Consider the following 22,878-nt stretch of genomic DNA (forward strand, 5'->3'; position numbering starts at 1 on the left):
GTGGTACTAGCCATGTATAATCAGGTGTCCCATACAGTATGCCGACACCCCTTGCTACTGTAATGACAGCACATAGAAGCATGTTATGTACATGGAATTAAATACACTTATTAACGAGGTCATTACCCTGCTATTTTATCAAACTAGAATGTGATCACTGGTTATCAGGGCTGAGCTATGCTTAGCAGATGTAAGCATTGCTTAACTGTAAATGCTAAGCAGATTTGCGCACTGGTAAGTGAAGCCTACATGGTGTAAACACCTTTTCGTTTAACCGTATGTTAGCAGTGCTTACCGTCATGCAAACCACGCAAACCTGCTCGGAACGGCTTTAACCACTGTATCCAACAGTCCTTGTTCTGCCTAGCAAAAATTAAACAGCCCTTGCAGGGCTTGAACCCTCTAGACTATAGTCACAGTACTTAACCACTAAGCCATCTGAGCTGTACAGATGTCTGTTGCTTGTTCAAATATACAATTCAGTACATATACTGAATAGTAGTGAACAACTGATTTGACTACTACAATTGTTTACTACTTGTTAGTGAAAATAGTGTTGAATCAGTCATGTTTTTATATCTAAATATACACATATCAGATAAATATGGTGGGATACATCTGAGAAGGTCTATACAACACTCATGTTTACACATAACAAGGCTATATATATATATATATATATATATATATATATATATATCTACCTGATTTAACCGAAAGCTTCAAACACCGACAATGAGAACACTGACACCGGAAGATCAACAGTGGAGAAGACCGACAGTTGAAAATCCCGACACTGAGAACACCAACATGTTAAGGTAAGTGTGCGGTAGGGACGGAAGTTAGGGTTAGGGTGTGGGTAAGGTAAGTGTGTGATAGTGACGGATGTTAGGGTTAGGGTGCGGGTAAGGTAAGTGTGCGATAGTGATGGACTTTAGGTTTAGGGGCGGGTTAAGTGAGTTAGGGTTAAGGTGCGAGTAAGGTAAGTGTGCGATAGTGACGGACTTTAAGGTTAGGGGAGGATTAAGTGAGTTAGGGTTAGGATGTGGGTAGGGTAAGTGTGCGATAGTGACGGACTTAAGGGTTAGGGGCGGATTAAGTGAGTTAGGGTGCAGGTAAGGTAAGTGTGTGATAGTGACGGACCTTAGGGTTAGGGTTTGCATTAAGGTTAGTGCATAGATAGTTGTGAATGTAAGGTTTAGTGTAGGTTTGTAAGGTGTTTGGTGTGCTTGTGTGTGTGTTTTTCTGAAAAGGTATTTTTTTGTTGATTGTCGGGATTGTGGTTTGTCGGGCATGTGAAGTTTCGTGTTTTTGTACTTTCGGTTTTGTGGTGTCGGTTATTTCATTGTCGGTGTTTTGGCATGTCGGCGTTATCAGGTAGACCTATATATATATATATATATATATATATATATATATATATATATATATGTATACATACATACATATGTAGATATATGTATACATGTTCATACGTACATATATATATATTCATATATATGTATGTAACATGTAGTGGAGTCATACCACAGCACCATAAGTCACAACCTCTCAGTGCAAGGGAGTGTAATGTAAGTATTGCAGTTATAAATGTAGAATGTTGCTACAGTAACAGGGGTTGTGTCAACAGACGTGTAGGAAGTCACTTCTGATATGTTTGCCATCAGTTACTGGCAGACATCATAAAATCATCGTAGTGAAGTACCACCAAAATCACAGTAATGATCCTGTGGAATACAGCAGAAACATGACCAATAAATGTGGACAGTCTGAAACAATCTGGTCAGTCCAGAGGTATACATGGAACTCCTTAGTGCAAGATGTGTGGACCAAGCCTGACAAAGGGGATGTTTACAGCCATGAAAATGGGAATATCACACAAATACTGGAATAGATAAGCTCATATAGTTGATGCATTCACACCCTCCTGTCCTAACACATATTAACTGGAAGAGCAGAGGTTCCAAGCCCACATACTTCCCACTAGTTAGTGACATACATCTTTACACCATCCCACTGCTTTTTCAGAAATACACAACATGTATGGTGGCCAGGCAACAGTACATCTGACAAATATCTGGACATAACATCACACTAGGTAAATACACTGAGCTGCTAGGCATGTCACAAAGCACTGTGTAAACTACAGGCAGACTGTCACAACACCGACCCAAGTTTCCTATGGGGGAATACACACGTACTTGGAAATATAGCAGGCACTACAGGCATGTAACAGCATGGAGTAACAGACACTAGTGTGAAAGTGCATACCCACAACCAATCTCAACACTGTCACAGTCACATTATGTTAAGTCTAAATAATAGTACAGTATATGGACTGTGTGAACAAAACCATCCTCATATTTACCACTCACACACCTACATATACTGGCCCAATTCACAGAGTAGTCTGATGCCTGGCTGTGGTATGGGACATGTCTCAGTCTGGCCCTACAAACATATACGGTGATAGGGTACCAGAAATGGAGCAGTATGCAGGATCAGATAGAACAGGACCTAGAACACTGACATCTACCGCAGTCTGTACACAGCTCAAGTAACATATTAACAATACACTGCTACACAATACTGACACTCTGTCGACAATCACCATGAGTACACAGACCTCACTACTGTACAGACTACAACAGAATGTCCAGGTTTTTTCCTCAAATATAAGGTCTACTATACATAACATGTCTAGCAGTCTGATATATCACTGGCTTGTTATCAGGAATGATGTCAGTAAATAATGATAAACTGTACACATGCACCTCTTATTGCATGACATATGGACAAAGGGTGACAGACCTGGGGGACAGAGGCACAAACACATGGCCAATATTGATATATTGCTGTGATAAACTGAGAAACTTCCTGGTGTAACAGGGTTTGTTGTGCCATATCTCTTCTGAGGGATATGAAGTCAGTAACACACATGGATGTCACCATGTAGTGACTGCAGTCATCAAAGTATGCTACTGCATTTCTAAAGATAGGAAATGTGAGTGTAGCACACCACATCTAAGACTCAAAACTCTGGCCAGTCTGCAGATAGCTCTACAACTGAGAGTTTCCTCAGCCATATAACACTGTCATACCAGACTTTAAATCATGTAGAACAGCCATATCCACACAAACCCTGGTAAAGCAACATTACTTCAAATGTAGAACAGCAATACTTACATTCTGTCCCCATGTCTGGAACCCCCCCTCCTGTTTGTTGGCCTGTCTCCACAGTGTATGTTGTAAGAGGTATTTCCAACTACCCTCTGTGATGCTGTCAGACACCCACATGAAGTCCTGCTTACAGTGAAGGAAAAGGACCAATACCCACATGAAGTGCTTAGTTAAAGGAGTGTGTTTCCATGCAATTGGCTATAAGAATGATACCACAGCTGTTGCACATGCAATTAGCAAGTGGGGGACTCCAGTTCATGCACAGACCATCAGCTGATCATGAGCATTAGCTTCAAAAGTCAAGTGGCTGCCTATACAAAACAGATGTACTTTTCCACATCCACCAGAGAGGGAGAGAGAGAGACAGAGAGAAAGTAGGAAAGGAAGGGAGTAAGAGTCAAGTATGTTTTTGTATGATCCATGGGTGGAGAGTGGTATCTGTGTATTATAACAGTTGTCTATATTGTTTACTAATCCATACCGTCACATAGTAATTGCACATGGCAATACACGTTTATGGCTGTGGATTAACTACAACAACCTCTACAGTGTTTGAAAACTGTTAACCTTGTAATGTGGACATTGGGATATATAGGTCCTGAATATAATGATGTAGCAAAACCCACACTGCAATGGATCCCGTCATTACACAATCACCCCAACACCTACACAGGATACTGATAACACACACACTTACCAGTACTGAGTTTCAAACTCCTACCTGGCTATGTATTACAATTATAGTGTTACGCATTTATTGCACACACGATGGAGCTTACATGTTAGAGACCTGTCCAAAGGTATCTTTGAAGGTGAGTGACATCAGCAGCAGTGCTAAAGGAGGGGTAAGGCAAGTGTAGTAAGAGTTTATGTCCACAAAATCAGGTGTCAACAAAGACACACACACACACACACACACACACACACACACACACACACACACACACTTACACACACACAAACACTCTCTTACAGAAACACACACATTATCTCAGTGGGCAGGATCAGGATTAAAACTCCTAACTAGTTTGCTACACTACAGTATTAGGGCTGAAATATGGTCAAAGGGTTATTTCAAGGTGACTGACATCAGCAGGCATGCTAAAGTAAGGCACTGGGAGGTATAGTGAGTATAAATGGCCTCAAAATCATTCATCTCCACACACACATACACACACACACACACACACACACACACACACACACACACACACACTTACCAGTACTGAGATTCATAGGTTAATTGCTTCACAGGTGTGTAGTAGGTGAATGGGCCTGAGGGCTCTACAAGGCTAGGCCAAGGGAATACCTTGGCATCAGGCCACATGACAATAGTGCCCATTGTGGCTCAGGGGTGTAGTCCCTGGAGCGGTCCCCAGGGGTGGATATAGTATTCACCGTCCACTCATCTGGGTTACTGTTGTGGGTGGCCAGTAATGTGCACTGCTTCCCATGTATGTGATCTATATTCCATAACATGGACAGTATTTGGGTTGTGCACATGTCCCACATGCATGTTCCTTGACATGTGGAAGTGTACTTGAGGTCTCTGGGGCATGTTGTGTGGACAGATTGTTATCTTCTGATGTAGCATTCCTGACCTCATTTTTTGAGACCTGGCTATGTAACTGAGGTTGTGCTTGCACCTACATTGACAGCATGATACGGGTATTCAGTGGAGTTAGTGGCGTCTGTCCATACAGGGTATGTGTATAAGCCATGGTATTCCCTTTGTGGGTTATGTTTTCAGTATCTACAGTTGTTGCAGGTGTCCAGTGGAGAACATGGCAAAAGGGCCATTGTACACATTTATTTGCCTACTGAGGGGATGGAACAGGGTGCCATGTCCTTTTATTTGGTGGATAACACACACTCAGTCAGGTGATGTAACACATCAAAATACTTTCTGATGTCAGTGGCACTGTTGTGGTCAACAGGCATGTAGTCCACTGCAATCACACCATGGTTACTATCTGTGAGGCACTATGCAGGGAACTACTAGTATAGTGGTTGTTGCCTAGCCAAGTGTGTTTGTGTATGAGATGTGGATGGAGAGTGTTCTCTGAGTAATAGAACGGTTGCCTATATTGTTCATCAATCCATAATGTCACATGTAGGGCTATGGATTGTCTACACCAACCTCTCCAGTATTTGACATCTGTTGTCCTTGTAAGGTGGACATTGTGACATATACTAGGTCCTCAACATAATAATTTAGCAAATCCTGCCCCACAATGGATCCTGTTATTACACAATCACAGCAACCTCCACAAAGCATACTGATGACAGACAGGCAGACACACACACACACACACACACACACACACACACACACACACACACACACACACACACACACACACACACACACGCACACACATGCCAGTACTGAGATTCAAACTCCTACCTAAGTATATATTGCTACTATAGTGTACCGCATTTATTGCATGTGCCATGGAGCTTATTGTTGTCCCAAGGTACTTCTAGGATGAGGAACATCACTAGCCCTTGTAAATACTGGCATTGGGTGATGTATTGGGTGAAAGATCCCAAAAATAATTTCACCCTACAAACACATTTACATTTTCCAGGGGTGAAGTTCAAACCTCTATCTAACAATCTTTACGGACCATTATGCTACGCATTTACCAAATGCACCACTGACCTTACATGGTTTAGGGTTGGCAACAGGTACTTCTTAGGTGGATGATATCTACAGGACTGCTAAAGTCAGGCTCTGAGATGTGTACTGAGTGTAAATGGGGCCAAAATCTCAGAGATACAGACATATGTATGCACACAAACACTTGCCATGGATGAGATTCAAACCCATACCTATGTAGTTACTGCTATTACATTGTTCCACATTTATGGCACGCACCATGGAGCTTACATGTTGGAGAGCGGTGCCAAGGTATCTTTGAAGGTGACTAACAGAAGCAGTGCTAAAGGAGGGGTAAGGGGAGGGTAGTAAGTGTCAATGTCCATAAAATCAGGTATCTAAAACACACACTGTCTCACACAAACATACACAGTTTCCATGTCTGGGATTAGAACTCATACCTAACTAGTATGCTACACTATAGTATTACAAAGTTATCACAAGCACCATGGAGCTTATATGTTGGAAAGTTCTCCAAATGTATCGTTGAAGGTGACTAACATCAGCAGCAGTGCTAAAGGAGGGATAAGGGGAGAGTAGTAAGTGTCAGTGTCCATAAAATTAGGTATTATCAGTGACACACACACACATACACACACTCTCTCTCACACAAACACACACAGTTGCCATGTCTGGGATTAGAACTACCTAACTAGTATGCTACACTAAAGGATTGCACAGTTATTGCAAGTGCCACAGAGCTTATATGTCTGAAAGCTCTCCAAAGGTATCTTTGAAGGTGACTAACATCAGTAGCAGTGCTAAAGGAGGGATAAGGGGAGAGTATAAGCATTAATGACTATAAAAATCAGGTATCATAAAACACACACACACACTCTTTTACACAACCACACACAGTTTCACAGTTGCCATGTTTTGGATTAGAAATCCTACCTAACTAGTATGCTACACTTTAGTATTACACAGTTATCAGAAGCACATGGAGTTTATATGTTGGAGAGCTCTCCAAAGGTATATTTGAATGTGACTAACATCAGCAGCAGTGCTAAAGGAGGGGTAAGGGGAGAGTAGTAAGTGTCAATGTCCATAAAACCAGGTATCATCAAAGACACACACATTCTCTCACACAAACACACACAGTTTCACAGTTGTCATGTCTGGGATTAGAACTCCTACCTAACTAGAATACTACACTATAGTATTGTGCAGTTATCACAAGCTCCACGGAGCGTATATGTTGGAGAGTTTTCCAAAGGTATCTTTGAATGTGACTAACATCAGCAGCAGTGCTAAAGGAGGGGTAAGGGGAGAGTAGTAAGTGTCAATGTCCATAAAACCAGGTATTATCAAAGACACACATATTCTCTTACACAAACACACACAGTTTCACAGTTGCCATGTCTGGGATTTGAACTCCTACCAAAATAATATGCTACAGTACAGCATTACACAGTTATCGGAAGTGCCACAAAGCTTAGGAGGGTAGTAGTTGTTCAAAGGGCTATTTCAAGGTGACTGACATCAGCAGGCATGCTGAAGTAGGGCAATGGGAGGTGTAGTGACTGTGAATGGCGTCAAAATTATTCATCTCCACACACAGTTTCACAGTTGATATGTCTGGGATTAAAACTCCTACTTAGCTAGTTTTCTACACTACAGTATTACACAAGTATCGCAAGTGCCACGCAGCTTATAGGGCTGAGACTTGCCAAGAGGGTTATTTCAAGGTGACTGACATCAGCAGGAGTGCTAACATGGGCAATGGAAAGTGCAGTGTGTGCGAATGGGCCATAAACCATTCCTCTGGAAACCCCCTCCCCCACACACACAGTCACACACAACTTTACATTTTATGGGACTGGGTATCCAAACGCTAGATGAATACTGATTTGTACTATCGTGTTACACAGTTATTACAAGCACTACAGACACTATAGGGCTGGGGGCTACCAAAAGCAATGTCTACAGTGATTGACATCAGCACATCATGTGATATCGGCCAACTGGATGTGTGGTGGGTGGAACAGGCCTCATAATAGAAATCTCTCTGTCACTGTCTGTCTTTCTCTTCCCCACATCTGTGTGTGTGTTTGTTTGACATATTATAGTGTGTTGGCCTTGGATATGTGGGAATATTCCTATCCACTGTGTATGCAAAACATGAATGGTGTACAATGTGGTGTGTGTGCACAGACATCTGCGACTGACAGATATGTATACTCCACTGTGTTGTCAGACATGGGCTTCATTATAAGTGTAGGGACATGCCCAGTATGACCTTCTGTATTGAGTGTGTGAATCCATTCCAGGTAAGTTGTACTCCAGCCCAGGGTTTGGTGTTCTACACCTACAGCTAGCAACCTGTTTCTGCAGGATATCTGTAGATAGGTTGACAATATGGAGTCATAATGTGCGACATATAGTGGGATACTGTAACTGTCGCTGTCTGTGCTGCTTGTGTTACATGGTTGGTGTTAGCAGAGATATTCAGACATATGTACTGTTTTACACTGTGATGTATTATGTCATCAACTACTGACAGGTATACTTATTTTCTCACAGTTATTTCCTGGGAAATACAAGATGAATTAAGCTGTGTCCAGTATTGTGGTATGCAGCCTACATATTCTTGCACACTCATGCCATTCTGAAGGGGTAGCTGCAGTCACTTGCTGATGAGTTTGTGTAAATGGTCCAGCACCTTGGTACTATGGTGGCTGGGGATCCCCTTCTTGTACATATATTAACGTAACAGAATGCCCATATCCTGCTCTGGCCATACCTTTCAGCTGTACAGATTCACCCAGGTAACCCAGAGGCAGGGCTCATATATCTGGTCAGTTCCCCTTCACATTGTGGTTTATGAGCAGGTTTGTAGCCACCCATTACTGGGTTTTCTGGCAAGCACAGTATGGACACACATCAGAGTTTCAGACTTCACACAGTCCGTGATGTCCATGCTTCTACACCTCCCCCACTCTGTTATTCTATCCTCTTCCTAACATTATGCGAGCAATATCTGAGAAGTATCCCTATAGTTGTCCCTTCATCCCAGCGGTATTTAGGGGTTGGTCCACAGTTCATGCAGTAGGACATGGTGGGCATGCTACTGGGATTTGTCAACATGGTCTTGCATTTGTGTTCTGTTGACTGTGTTATGTTGTTAGTTGGGACCCCATGAGATAACATATATTGGCACTATGGGTGAGGCACAGGCCTTTGACAGAGGACTGTAGGTCATTTGGTAGTGATGCAGGCTATCTGTAGCAGGCCAGTGCATTCTGTCACTCCTACATTTCCAGGCTCTGACCCACTGGATTCTCCTGGGGTGACAGGGTAAGTGTGCAAGGTGTTAATGGCAATAGTTCCTGTCCATATTAATCCATTGGTCTAGATGCTGGCAGAGTGCTGCTTACAGCTAGGGACACACCTGCATGGGACACATCTTCAGCATGCTGCATTCTGTGGGTATTCCCATACAGAAGTGGGGGTCATATTGTACTCATTCCCAACAGCAAGGATATGACCTGTGATAAACCTGCGGCTGATGGTGGGGTGAGCTGAGTGCATGTGTTATATGGAAGCTTCTTGCAGCTGACTCACAGATATGCATGGGACATTCCCCTTATGCTGCCTTGTGCAGGGATATAGGCAGTCTCTCATTACTTCATAACTGTGCCTTTTGTGGTCTGCCAGTGATTGGCCAGATTACATCAGTATTCCATACTACACAGACAACTAATGTGCTGCTTACCTGTATGTAAAATTCCAAAGGTGTGTGCAGTTGACAGTTACATTTTATGTACTCTGTCTAGGGTACTTCCACCTGTGTACTGTGTGTATGTCTGGACCCACATTCATGGCATGTCCATCTTTCAGACGGTGACAGATATTGACATCTGGACAGTGAGTATGGACGACATGGGTATTGCTGAGAAGCATTGTGGTTGGCACTGCAGTTTTCGGAACATGGCCCTGTCATCAACAGTACTGGCCATAGGCCACCGATACACAACCCTCCATGCCTACATGGTGACCACTTCCAGACAATATTGAACAGACAGCAACCTAACACATGGAACCCTACATATTGTACACATGCAACAATCTATCCTGTAGATTGGGCCAGTTTAGGTAATCTGTGCTCCACTGTTATTAGACCCACATGTACATGTTACTGCATTTCTACATAGGATTGTGGGGGGGGGGCACACCTGACAACTTTAAACATTTGCTAAGACTGTACTGGTATTTTAGGTACTCTGCTGGCTTCCATTTCATTTTGTATTCTGACCTATCATGCAGACTGGAGGCATATCAGTATAGTACAGATGTTAGGTTGTATTGGCCTACATTTCAGTTTCAGACTTCTTACCCTTCAGAAATAGCATACAACTGCCAGACCCTTTTGTAGTCTGTCTGTGTAGGTCTGGAGGGGGGCTGTTATCCACTGCCATCAATTGATGGCCTTAGCCCAGCCTTTCTTTATGGTCATCTACACCTATCCTGCTGGCTGAGGCTGGTGGTGGGCATGTGTGCCTCACTAACATGCATGTGTGGGTCCTATGGACACATATTTGGGCCAAAACATGTACTGCAGTGGGATTTGTCACCTTGTCTAGTACTGCCTACTTTGTTGACACCAGTATTTGTTAGGGATTTCATGCTGCTCATATAGGTGTCCACTATCTGCTGCCATCCCATTCAGTCACCCAATTCCCTTGCGTGCTCACGTCCATACCATAGATACAACTATCAGAACATACTATTCCATTCAGCAATTGATAGGAAGAGTGACTTACCTTGTGGCTGTGCCAGTATTTAGAACGGTGCTGGAGGGCTGACTATGTTGGATGCACATAGTACACTCCCTATACATGGTAAAGCACAGGTAGTGTCATGTTTGGCATCCCTTTTACTGTATGTGCAAGTCAGAGAGAGGTGTAATTCCCTGGGTCCCTACCGTGTCAGTGTATGTGCTATGCATTGCCTCTTTGCCAAAGTCTGGGTATACTGGGCATGCCTCCTTCTGCCTACATAGGCAGGCTCAGGTTGTTCCTCCTCAAGTCCCTCTGTGCCTGTGATGGCCTTAGCAATGGTGGGGGGCTCTGTGGCCTTGCCCCATGCTGTTCCTGCTGCAGCTGCTTCCACAGGATCTTATTGTGTAGCATGACACATACTATGAACATTTGTGCACATGTAGCTGGAGAGTATTGCAAGGCTCCACCAGATATGTCCAGGCAGTGGAACTGGGACTTGAACATCCCAAACACACGCTCTATTATGATTCTGGTTTGTGCACATGCCTCATTATGGAGTTCTTCTTAGGATGTGTATGCATTTCTGATGGGTGTCATTAGCCATGGCTCCAGTGTGTAACCAGCATCCCCCACTAGGTGGCCATATGGGATGTCCCCACTGGCAAATGACTGGTACAGCTGTGTCATATGCCAGATGTGGGAGTCGTGATAGCTTCCAGAGCTGCCAGCACACACATTCATTGCACATGACCTGGCAGTTGATGGAGGGGAAGCCCTTGCGGTTTATGTAGACCTTACCCCGCTAGCCGGGTGGTGCTTTGATGTGTATGTGTGTGCAGTCTATAGCACCCACTACCTCAGGGTATTCTGCTATTTGGTGGAAGAGATTCATATTGCTGGTCAATGCCGTACGAGTTTTGAGGAAATATATGTGCTTACCAGCATGTGCTGACATGGCATCCAGGAGCTGGTGGAGTACCCTGGATACTGATGCCTGTGAGAGCCTCGTGATATCCCCAGTTGCTCTTTGGAAGGTACTTGTAGCTAGTATTCTTAAGCCTACACATACCTTGGTATCCATTGGGATGGGTTCCCCTTTGTTGGTTCTGTGTGTGAGGCGTGGCTGGCACAGCTCAACAATTTGCTGTAGAATGTCCATGTCCACCCTATAGCGCTCCACTATCTCCAGCTCATGTAGCCCCTGGTAGGTTACCTGGGTCTGTACACTCTTCTCCTTCTCCTCACTGTGGGTTGGTCATCAGCATTCACATCCTCACCACCCTCAGCCTCTTGCACATATTGATGTGTGAGAGCAACAGCATCCCCTAACATTTTGTTAGTTTTGTCAGTTAAAATTTCCCCATCTGTGTACACCGGTGGTGTAGAGTTTGTGGGAAATACCAGACTGGAATCTGTTTGTATAGTTTATAGTAGTGTGCTAGGCTGTTCCATGTGTAATTGGCTGATTCTGATACATTTCACCTGCTAGCTATGCTAATTCTCCTTGATTGCCTTCCTACTGCTGTTTTCCCTTCCCATTGCCTTCCCGTTTAAGCTCCAAGTCACAGCACGCATACCCAGTGCTCAGATATGAACAGAGCTGCTATTTCCGAGTGAAATCCTGGGTTACCACCATGTTCTAGTAGTAGAACTGCTAAAACAACCTTTAATAAAGATAAGTAAAACAATTTCTTGATATGTTCATAAAAAGTAGTAGAGAGCTGTATAAACAGTCCCAATAAGTGCTTTCAACTAAAAATGCCTTCTTCAGATCGTAAAATTCCTTCCGCTCTCTCTATCAGTAAAAAACATTGCCCCTCCAATAGGGTGCTACTATTCAGTATACACCCACATATGGTCCAATAGGAGATTCACCAGTCATTAGTTTGAAGAGGACAACACCTCTTAATGTAGGCCAGTTAAAACCATATTTCTTCATCATATTCCCTCCAATAGGGTGCTACTATTCAGTGCTCACCCTCCAATGGGAGAATCACCAATCATTAGTACAGGGCGAACAATGCCTCATTATGAAAACCAGTTTCTCTAATATAGTGTGATATATAGCTTAATCTCTGCCTGGAAGTGATGACAACCACAGTCTTTTTAAGTCCCTTGCAAGACAAAATAGTCAGAGATGATGGTAGTTAGTACCCACTCTTTGGACTGAAGAGAACAAACTGTGACCATATTATCTATTATGCATCGGTTAGATAGTAGGAACGTATTCCAGTTATCCAGTCAAGTGATGTTTCTGATGCAAAAACCACAATCATGATCTAAACCATAGACTACATCTAGAACAATGTCTACACAGGATTGAACCTGAGTGGAGGAATAATTGCAGAAAAATTTTTAAGTCATTTTTGAGAAAGAACTACAGCTATAACATCATAGTTTCACAGTGGCTTGTGCAAGAGCCTGTGGGTAGTTATACTTCCTAGATGACACTTGAAGCATAGTTTGATTACTCAATCCAATGTTATATTATATGCATCAGGTCAGCAATCACAATTAGTTTACCTTCATAAGTCCTGGGAAGAGACTTGCATATTTGTTAGCATACAGAACTGTGACCATTACATCCTGTTGTTATCCAAACTTTTTATGCTGACCTTTAAGAGGTAGAGGTCCGGACATAATTTTAATACTCAGCTGAAAACATTGAGTTAAGAGTCTGTGGTTAGTGTTAGCATCTAAGGTCACTGTTTATCCTGTTCCATTAAGAGGAGACTTAAATCCGATAGTTGTTTGGGTTACTTACTGTTCAAAAAGTGGAACTGACCTGGTAATATTGGATGAAGGGTCTGAGGTTCATAGTTTCATAGGTTTATAGGTTGGTACTAGGCTATCAGCCCTAGGGCCTATACAAGCCTAGCCATAACAATTCCTTGGATATTTCTTCCCACACTATTTACTTCCCTGGACCCCTGTCTAGCAGGGTGACTGATGTGATCCCCGGCTCATTTTCCTTTCTCGCATCCAATCGTCAAGGTTCCTTTTGAAGAGGGCCAAAGAGGCTCTCTGCTTGACATGTATGGGCAGTCTATTCCAGAGTCTGGGGAGTCTCTGGGTCAGGAACCTATCCCTCCAGCATGTTTTGCTTATTGTGATGACAAGGTTTAGATCCCTGGAGCGTGTGGCTCTGAGGGATTGGAATTTCTTTAAGTGTAGCATGTCCAACAGCTCTGGGTTTGACATGGCCTTGCCTTGTATGTTAAGCAGAGATCGCCTCTGAGTAGACAATATGCTACAGAGTATAGCTGGAGTTTTTTAAGGCGGTCAGTGTAGGGCATCTGCTTTAGGCCTGTGATTCTTTTAGTGAGGTATTTCTGCGGCCTTGGAGAGGTATTTCTGTGGCCTTTCAAATCAGTCTTATAGTCAGTTAGTGAAACACTAATGTGTCACTTCATTGGGTCAAATACTATTGATTCCCTGATTAGTCTCTATGTTTAGAGGGTCATCTAAAAAACATATTATGTTATCAAATGTTTTTAACAGTGACTGTTCCATCTGCTAACTTAGTATACTGGCCTCTTAATCACATCCCTGCATTTAGCAGTTTGGGCACTTGATTTACCAGTTCTAATTCGATCCCCATTTTCATTTTATCTAAACACTTGTTTTACAGTGATTAATTCTTCTTGCTGACATGAATAGAGTGCCATCTTCCATTCAAAATAGATTTAAAAATCCATATTATGTCACTAATAGTTTTCGACAGTTGCTGTTCCATCCGCAAACTCAGTATACTGGCCTTTTGACCACATCCCTGTATATAGCGGTTTGGGCACTTGATTTTCCGATTCTGATTCAGTCCCCACTTTCATTTTATCTAAACACGTGTATAGTAATTAATCCTCCTTGCTGAGATGAATAGCGGAAGGAATTTTACGATCTGAAGAAGGCATTTTTAGCTGAAAGTGCTTATTGGGACCGTTTATACAGCTCTCTACTACTTTTTATGAATATATCAAGAAATTGTTTTACTTATCTTTATTAAAGGTTGTTTTAGAAGTTCTATTACTAGATCATGGTGGTAACCCAGGATTTCACTTGTTTTTTACATTTTTTCCATTTGGTTGCCTTTAGCAGTTTCAAGTGTTTACTTTTACTAGAGCTACTATTTCCTGTTTTTTTTTTTTTTTTAAACCCAGTACGCAGCACGCACACCTGTTTAGGCAATGTAAATACTGCTAGGCAGCCTCAGACACACTCCCTTCCTTAGCTGTGCTTAGCTAAGGGCAAACACAGGCCACAGAGCTCCAATAAGCTTACAGCATGCATAACACACACCCTTATGAAGTCAGCTACCTCTTATACTTATACAATGGTGTTGCTGCACCTACTGGTTGGGTGCAAGCTAACAGTGAGAGGAAATCAGATTCAGTATCAATCCCCTCATTTGCATAAACCAGAATGCTAATTCATAGTTACCACACTCACACTGAGCCTTCCCTCTTAGCAACCACTGTTCCCTGGTATTGTTGTCTTATGCATGCCATTGACTATTATGGCAAAATGCTGATTTGGGTTTAAAAGCTTATTTCCAACCTTTTTTTTTTTTTTTTTTTTGGGCCAATCCAGTTTGCTGCCCTACGCTTAAACAGCCGAAATCGGCCAAAAAATAAAAGCAATTTTTTTATAATTTTGTAACTACTTCTCATGCCAATGGCCATATATTTGGCCACTGGCATGCCTACTACATTAAATAAATTTCTTTGGAGCTGTTATGTCTCCATTTTGTAATTTGCATAAATGTATTGGTTAGTAACCGAAGACATTTCTTCAGGTTACACTATTCCTGCACAGATGCCTGCCTGCTTCCTGGATCGCTAACTCACCTCATTTGCATGGCTTTCATCAGCAAATGGGGTAATTAGCATGTAGCAGTGGTGTGATGCAGGAATAGTGTAGGAGTGCTCGTGCATGTCCCGGGAGCTCGTTCCTGGATTGCTCATCGGCCATATTGTGTGCAGCAGCTCTTGCACTATTCCTGTACTCCATGCAGAGCTTGCTGAATCTGGGGGTTAATCTATCCCCTTACATAACTCTTACTCTAACCATAACCGACACACAATCTCAAACACAAATATACACTCCTACTACACATACCCCTTACCTGTTTCAACAAAACACATGGCCAAAAAAGTCTATTCCATAAACCAGGTGTTCAAATGAAAAGCAATGTACATCTGCCTGTCAGCAAATGTCATCATCGACTAAACAATTTGAACCCATTTGTATGTATGTATGTTTACAGCTAATTTGGTTGATGCACATTTGTATAACGCATGTGATCTGCTGTAAAATATGAGTGAAAGTCTGTTTGTGAAAATGATAACTTGGGTGAGTTCTGGTTGGTTAATAAAGGTAAGTGATGGGGCAGTCAGTTTGTGTGTGAATTTGCTTGTTTTAGGATTAGATTTAGGGTTAAATAATGGGATAGATTTAGTGTGTGTGAGGGTTTTATGGTTAAGGTTAAAGTTAAGGTAAGTGGATAGATTTAGAATGTGTGCGAGAGTGAGTGCTAGATGTTAGATGTGTGTTTATGTGTGTGTGTATATGTCTGCGTGTGTGTGTGTGGGGGGGGTGAGAGTCCAAGCTGTCTTGTGTAGTGGAAAGGGCTTTTTTAAGCTAAGCTGCATGCTAGGGATAGAGGCAGTGGCAAAGTTAGGGTTAGGATGTATTACTAAGGTGGAGTGAAGGGCTTTGCTCCTCTGCCTCATGTTAGCAATGCATCCTAAACCTAACAATAACTTTTCCGCTGCCCCTAACCATAACATGTAACTTACCTTAAAAAAGATTCCATAACACTGTCAGTATTCAAACAAATTTGAGCTAAATGTGTGCTAGGGTTATGGGTAGTACATCAGAAAAGAATATTTATTTCATTTCTGAATGCGCTGTGCATCAGTGTGTTGTGCTGTTGCTGTAATGAAATGGCCAATGTGTTTTGCCTGATGTTTGTGTGTCACTCATTAAACATTTCTACCACCATTACACACACACACAAATATATATATATATATATATATATATATATATATATATATATATATACATTTTATACTCATGAGGGACAGATTTGTCTCCCAGCTACTGCCACATCTTTGGAATAGGCTGCCAATTCATGTGAAGCACAGCACCTCTGTGACACTGTTCAAAAGGAACTTGGACAAGTGGATGGGGCACCATAAATTCTTACTGGGGATAGCACCCACAACCCTCCTGGACATTGGCAGTCATTACTAGATGCAATCCTGGGTATTGACTAGAGTATCTATGGTATTACATTAGGATGAAATGGATAGGCTTAAAATAACCTCTGGGTTGATAGCCTAGTAACCTCCTATGATCCTATAATAATTAGGTGTGTTCTTTGTGAATGATTTTATGATTTTGCATTGTATAACTATATTTTTGCCATCAGCATCCTACATCCACATTCAGAAATACAAGGTAGTAGTTACTGAATGCCTATGTATTACTGCTAAATGTACGAACTGCTCTGTTCCATTTGAAGTCTGTACTTTTATATTACTAGTCTGTTTTATTCACCTCTAAATATATCCCATTACAAATGTTTTTACATAATTCCTGTATTTGTTGGCCATTGATGCAATGATAAGCACTGCAAAGGACAGGCTCTGACAACCATTTAACAAACAGAATAAATAACAGAATTAAGCAATGACTAAATTAACCTTTTGATCTTGCATTAATATTTTGTCATGTTTGGTACAATGCGTTCAGTTTGCTTGCAATTGTTAGGACACAGAAGTTAAAAAATCTGCAAGGATAATACTTTTAACAGAAAGCAGCATGTTGAAAAACTTGAAATTTCCTCACTGGACTATATGAAGAGATACATGATGGAGCTCTTAGATTATGTGTCCCAGGCAGGTTACAAACTAAGACTGAGCAACATTCTACCTTCTCAAAGAAGGATGATGTCACAACATGAACAAAAAATAATTGACTTCAATAATTAGCTAAGTTTTTGGTGTCATTCAAATGGGAGTCTAATATTTGTCAGTCTGGGAAGATGTAATCAACAGAACATGTTGATCTGTCAGGGATGACCTGCATCTTTCCCTTCCAGAGTTATGTTTATTGGCAAAGACATTGTCTACCCCAATAATGCATTTTTTTGGCAATGCCAACCTAATAAACCTACCAACTTAATAAAGCAAGCAAATGAAATATGAATGTGTGACCAATCAATGCTAGGAGACTAAACAAGAAACTTCACTTCCTACAAGCCCTCCTCACCTTGAATGACATAGACATTGGTGTAATGACTGAGACATTATTGAAAATGGTGGAGAGTGCTCTGGTTCTGCCAGGGCTATAACAGCCTCCAGAAATTTAGATCAGCTACTGCACAGAATGGGTAAAAAGGCAGGGGTGTCTAAGTCTTCATCCAGATGAAACTCACATTATGGCTAGAAAAGCAGCATGATGCACTACAGTTTCCTCATGTCCAAATAACCATCAGAAAGGTCCCGTATCATATATTAGAGAACTACAGAACACCTGCTATGACCCCAAGAAAACCACAATGCTTGTCTACAGGAATTGGAATCACTCAGTATTAAACCCAATACCATTTTATTAGGTGATCTAATCTATCCAACTACAGGTGGGGAACCTACACCAACACTAATACACATGCGCAGAGATTCTTGGACTTTGTCTATGCAAATGCCCTGGAACAATTAATCAGAGTACATTCTAGGGAGAACAAATTCTTGTATCTTTCACTTATTAATATGAGGGCAACCTTGCACCATCCCTTGTGGATCTTCATTGCTTGTTAGGTCTGACCATAAGGCTGTCTCCTGTGAAATAAAATTGAAAATAGAGGCTCCCTTCCATCCAAGGTAACTTTAGAAATTTCTCTGACAAACTACCTACTCCTGAGTGATACATTGACAAGTTTCAAATCCCCACCACACCCACTTAACTCCTCTAAATATGTAGAAATATGTAACACCACACTACAAAAGCATGTAAACGGATGCCTAGCTGCAGCTGTGCCCCGTAGGAACAAGCGCTAGGCAAACCCCCATGGTGAAACCACCATATCACCAACCTTTATAATAAAAGGTAGAGAATCTTGACCAAAAGTAAAAAAGAGAAATTCCCAGAATAACAGTGCCCTTGTCACTGACATAAACAAACAACTCAGGAGCTTTGTAAAATTCATCAAAGTCAAGTTTGAGGTTAAAATAGCCACCCAAGTTAAAGAAAATCACAAGGACTTTTTAAGTTATATTTGTACCTCAGAACCACAAAACAGCAATGTGTTGAGCTGATTGTGAATGATGTTACCTACACTGAAGCTGAAGATATAGTGATTGTGAATGATGTTACCTGCACTGAAGCTGAAGACATAGTGAATCTACTGGCCAATATATTCAGCTGAAACATTACCTCTCTCCCCCTTGCACCTATGCCATAAGATACACTTGAAACTGATTTGCCTCCAACTATCATGTAAGACCAAGTCCTAAAAGTGCTACCAAAAGCTAAACTTACTGCATTGATGGGTCCTGACAACATCCATTGATATATCTTGAATCACATGAAGCACAATTTAACCACCCCCTTCACAACACTTTCCAACCTCAGCTTCCATACAGATTTTGTCCCAAGTGAATGCAGAATAACTATAGACATTCCCCTGCATAAAAGAAGACTTTCCACTGACCCTAACAATTACAGACCCATAAGTCTGACAGGCCTAATATGCAAAACCATGGGAAACATATCATAGAACTAATCAGTGAAGACCTAGGGAACCTTCAAACAGTGGACCCATCTCAGTTTGGATTTGTTAAGGTGTGTCACGCTTACTCAACCTAGTTGACTTTTTTGAAAAGGTCAACATATCAATGGATGAAGGTAAAAAAAGTAGACACCACATATCTCAACCTGGCCAAAGCTTTTAACACAACCCTCCACACAGGCATAGTAGAAAAGCTAAATAAATTGTGAATACGCCCACACATCACTCACTGGATTGCTAACTGGCTCACAGATAAGATTCAAAAGATAAATATAGGGGAAATTTAACTCCACAAAGACTCCAATCACCAGTGGTGCCCCCATTGTTCCATGCACTCACTCTGGCAGACTAGAATCCCCATTGTTCTGTGCACTGGCTTTGGCAGACTAAGTCTGAAGATGACTGAAAGCTAGGAGCAGTTATTTAATCATCAAATTACTCAGCCATCCTGCAGGAAAGTTTGCCTCAAACAAATAATGGGTGTCAGAATTATGGACTGTAACTAAATGCAAAAAAAAAAAATGCATTATTGTGTCCATTGGGAAGTCATCTACCCCAAGGAACGGCCATACTGACAATACTCCCCTAAGAGTTGACTAAGTTGTTCAGGATTTGGGACTAGACCTCTGAACTGTACAGATTTTTGCAGAATGTCTGGATTTTTGTCTCATATTTTTGGTCTGTTTCTCATAAAAATTTTGTTTTTTTAACAAATCACTGGAGTGCTATAGGGAGTAAAGTCAGTAAATAATGACAGGCATTTGAGTTTCAAACTTCATATCCTTCAGAAAAATGCATACTAACATAAACCCTTTTATTCTAGCAATTTTGTAAGTTTATAAGAGCAATATTTAAACCCTTTTATTCTAGCAATTTTGTAAGTTTATAAGAGCAATATTTAAAATGTGTTTCTATTTTTGGGTCTTTGTCTCCCTATTATGTCAGGCTTTGTCCAGATTTTTTGTCCAGACACATGCAACAACTAAAATGTTCACAGACATGCCTTACTAAACAGATACACAGCCTAAACAAATGTCCAACATGAACCACATCAAAGCCCTGGCACTATATTCACTGTGCTACAGACTGCAAAGAGGTGACCTGTGTCTGGCATACAAGACCTTTTCTGAACCAATACTGATGGAGCTACTGTACATCAGCAAGTCAAATGGTATCAGAAATACAAGGTCCCGGGATCCAAACCTCTTCCTCAATATCAACAGAATGGTTTGGAGGGGGCAGATACATCTTGCAGAAGGTGGTACTACTCTGGAACAGACTCTACATCGACATGAAACAGAGATTATCCCTGTCCATATTCAAGTATAATTTGGATCTATGGATGGGTAATAGAAAATTTATTCCAAAACTGCCCCTGTACTACTAGTAAACAGAGGCAGCTCCCAAATGGTTTAGCCCATGCATGGGTCCCCCTCAAACTATCTCTGGTATCATTCTAGTTATTTTCATTAAGGGTAATATATAATTATTGACCATGGGGTGGGAAAGGCCAGTCCAACACTGATTGGAATAGGTTAATTCAAGCACCAAAAAAGAAAACAAGTGGGCTTAAAATGATCTTAGTAGCTGCCTATGACCCTAGGAAAAGATGTTATACTGTATGAATAATTTGTAGGGTTTTGTCACAGAGTAGTATAAAATGCTAAACAACAGCAAAACTTACAGAACATCTTCCCAACTTTAAAAAGTTCATTTTACAAAGTTACAGAACTTCCTCCTAGAAGTGTGCATGTATGTGTGTATGTGTGTCTGCCTGTGTGTGCCTCTGTGACCTGTGTGTTTGTATGTGTATGTGCCTCTGAAGAGAGGTGATGGCAACCAAACATTCAGTCATATTTCAAAGAATCATAAAAGTAAAGCAATCTTGGGGCTTCAATGGCTTTAAAGTCATATATATATGAAATAGGATGAAGGGTGTCACAGCTTAAGTGGAAAAGTGCAATATGTTCTCCCCCCCAGGTCTCACTTTCTCTTTATATCTCACCCTTCTTCTCTCTCTCATTCATTGTATCTCAGACTCGAGAATCAAGAGTATGCCATGTATCTGTGTACAGCTTATGAAATTATCTACAAAATGTAACATGCATTATAAAATAATATTTCAAAATGTTTCTATATTACCTGTGGAAACCTGTAGAGCCCAAGAATTCTAGCCATGGGAATTGATGTCGCAGATAGAGCATCTCCAACAATAGCCAAAATGGGTGAATGCATCCTGCAGTAATAATTTGGGACAGGGTTATTCTTTCCTGAGACTTGCCACATCAAGCCTTGTAATGCCCCAGCCTCTGCAGAACACGAATCATATATCATGTAGCCAAGAGTTTTATTTTGTAGCAAGATGGGGTTTTGGTTGATCTCTTCAATTGCAAAAATGATAGCTATTAACCACTGGTAAAATCTAAATTCAAATCTGAAAAAAAGAAAGTTTATTTTCTTAAAATAATTCTGCTAATTTCTAAGACTAATTATGCATATACATTAACTGTAATGCAGTCTCTTGCTTATATTGCTTTGAGCTATTAAAGGCAACTGGAAATGCCTGCTAAAATCATATTTCATACTCCTTGCTGCAGAATGTTAACTTTTTGTGAGCATTCTGTAAGTTATCGTAAAACATTAATTTAAGTTGCCTTATTCACCAACAGTCACATTTGTAAATGTTAATGAATTTCTCAGCTACAAAAGACCAAACCACACACAAGTTGAATGCAATAGAAAAAGACAGCATAACTGCATTTACCATATTTAGTTAGTTAGTTAGTTAGTTAGTTAGTTAGTTAGTTAGTTAGTTAGTTAGTTAGTTAAACAGTAATGTGTTATTCTGATTTGAATAGTTCTCTGTATGGAAAACTCATCTGTAGTTTGTTTTGTCCACTTACAAAGCTGTGCCTTCACACAAGAAACTGTCAAAACAATGCACTGATTTGTGAGCAGTAACAATTGTTAAATTATAAAAGCATCAGATGTCAGAATCACATCAGCAACTGTTCATGATTGTGCATCTCTTATAATAAACAATGTGCCACTGGTTTATATTTTGTGTTTCCGGGATATTACTCTGCATAACACTGACAAGCAACAGCAGTAAGTTAATGTAATGCAGTTCTTTCCAGTTCAAACACTCAGCTGTCACAGGTGCAGTGACACTGAAAATGTGGATGTACACCTACACACTCGCCACACCATTGCTGGTGTCTCTGCTGTCAGTCCTCTGTGACTCTGTGAGATATGCAGACAACTCATTACAATTCATTTTTATCTATGATTACATGCCATCTGTTCACCACTTGACTGTTATTTGTGAGTCAAAATAATCACCCCCAACATTCCATACTCTGCCTTAAGAACTTTCAGTTAACATACATCTTATGCATGCATATCTGCACTCACATATGCCATCTGATATATTGCATAGAGCTTACGGCAGGATGCCTGTTAGGAATTAGTTTAATGACACACATAACTCAACCAAAAGCCTAGTTTCTGCATATGCAGAT

At 41.1% G+C, this 22,878-nt stretch overlaps 1 protein-coding gene across 1 annotated transcript in view; it reads right to left on the reverse strand.

Annotated features, from left to right (window-relative positions):
* The window catches only part of LOC122795928, a 557,622-nt gene extending 534,988 nt beyond the window's left edge, over positions 1 to 22,634 (reverse strand). The window contains exons 1-2 of the mRNA XM_044064409.1: positions 22,552 to 22,634; positions 21,500 to 21,791 (exon numbers count right to left, since the gene is read on the reverse strand). Of these exons, the coding sequence (XP_043920344.1) occupies positions 21,500 to 21,791; positions 22,552 to 22,634 (375 nt within the window). The remainder of the gene's footprint in view (positions 1 to 21,499; positions 21,792 to 22,551) is intronic.
* Positions 22,635 to 22,878: the final 244 nt, after the last annotated feature.

Source organism: Protopterus annectens, chromosome 2.part2 (genome assembly GCF_019279795.1).
Source record: "Protopterus annectens isolate FY-2018-M chromosome 2.part2, PAN1.0, whole genome shotgun sequence".
In the NCBI taxonomy this organism is placed as follows: Eukaryota; Metazoa; Chordata; order Ceratodontiformes; family Protopteridae; genus Protopterus; species Protopterus annectens.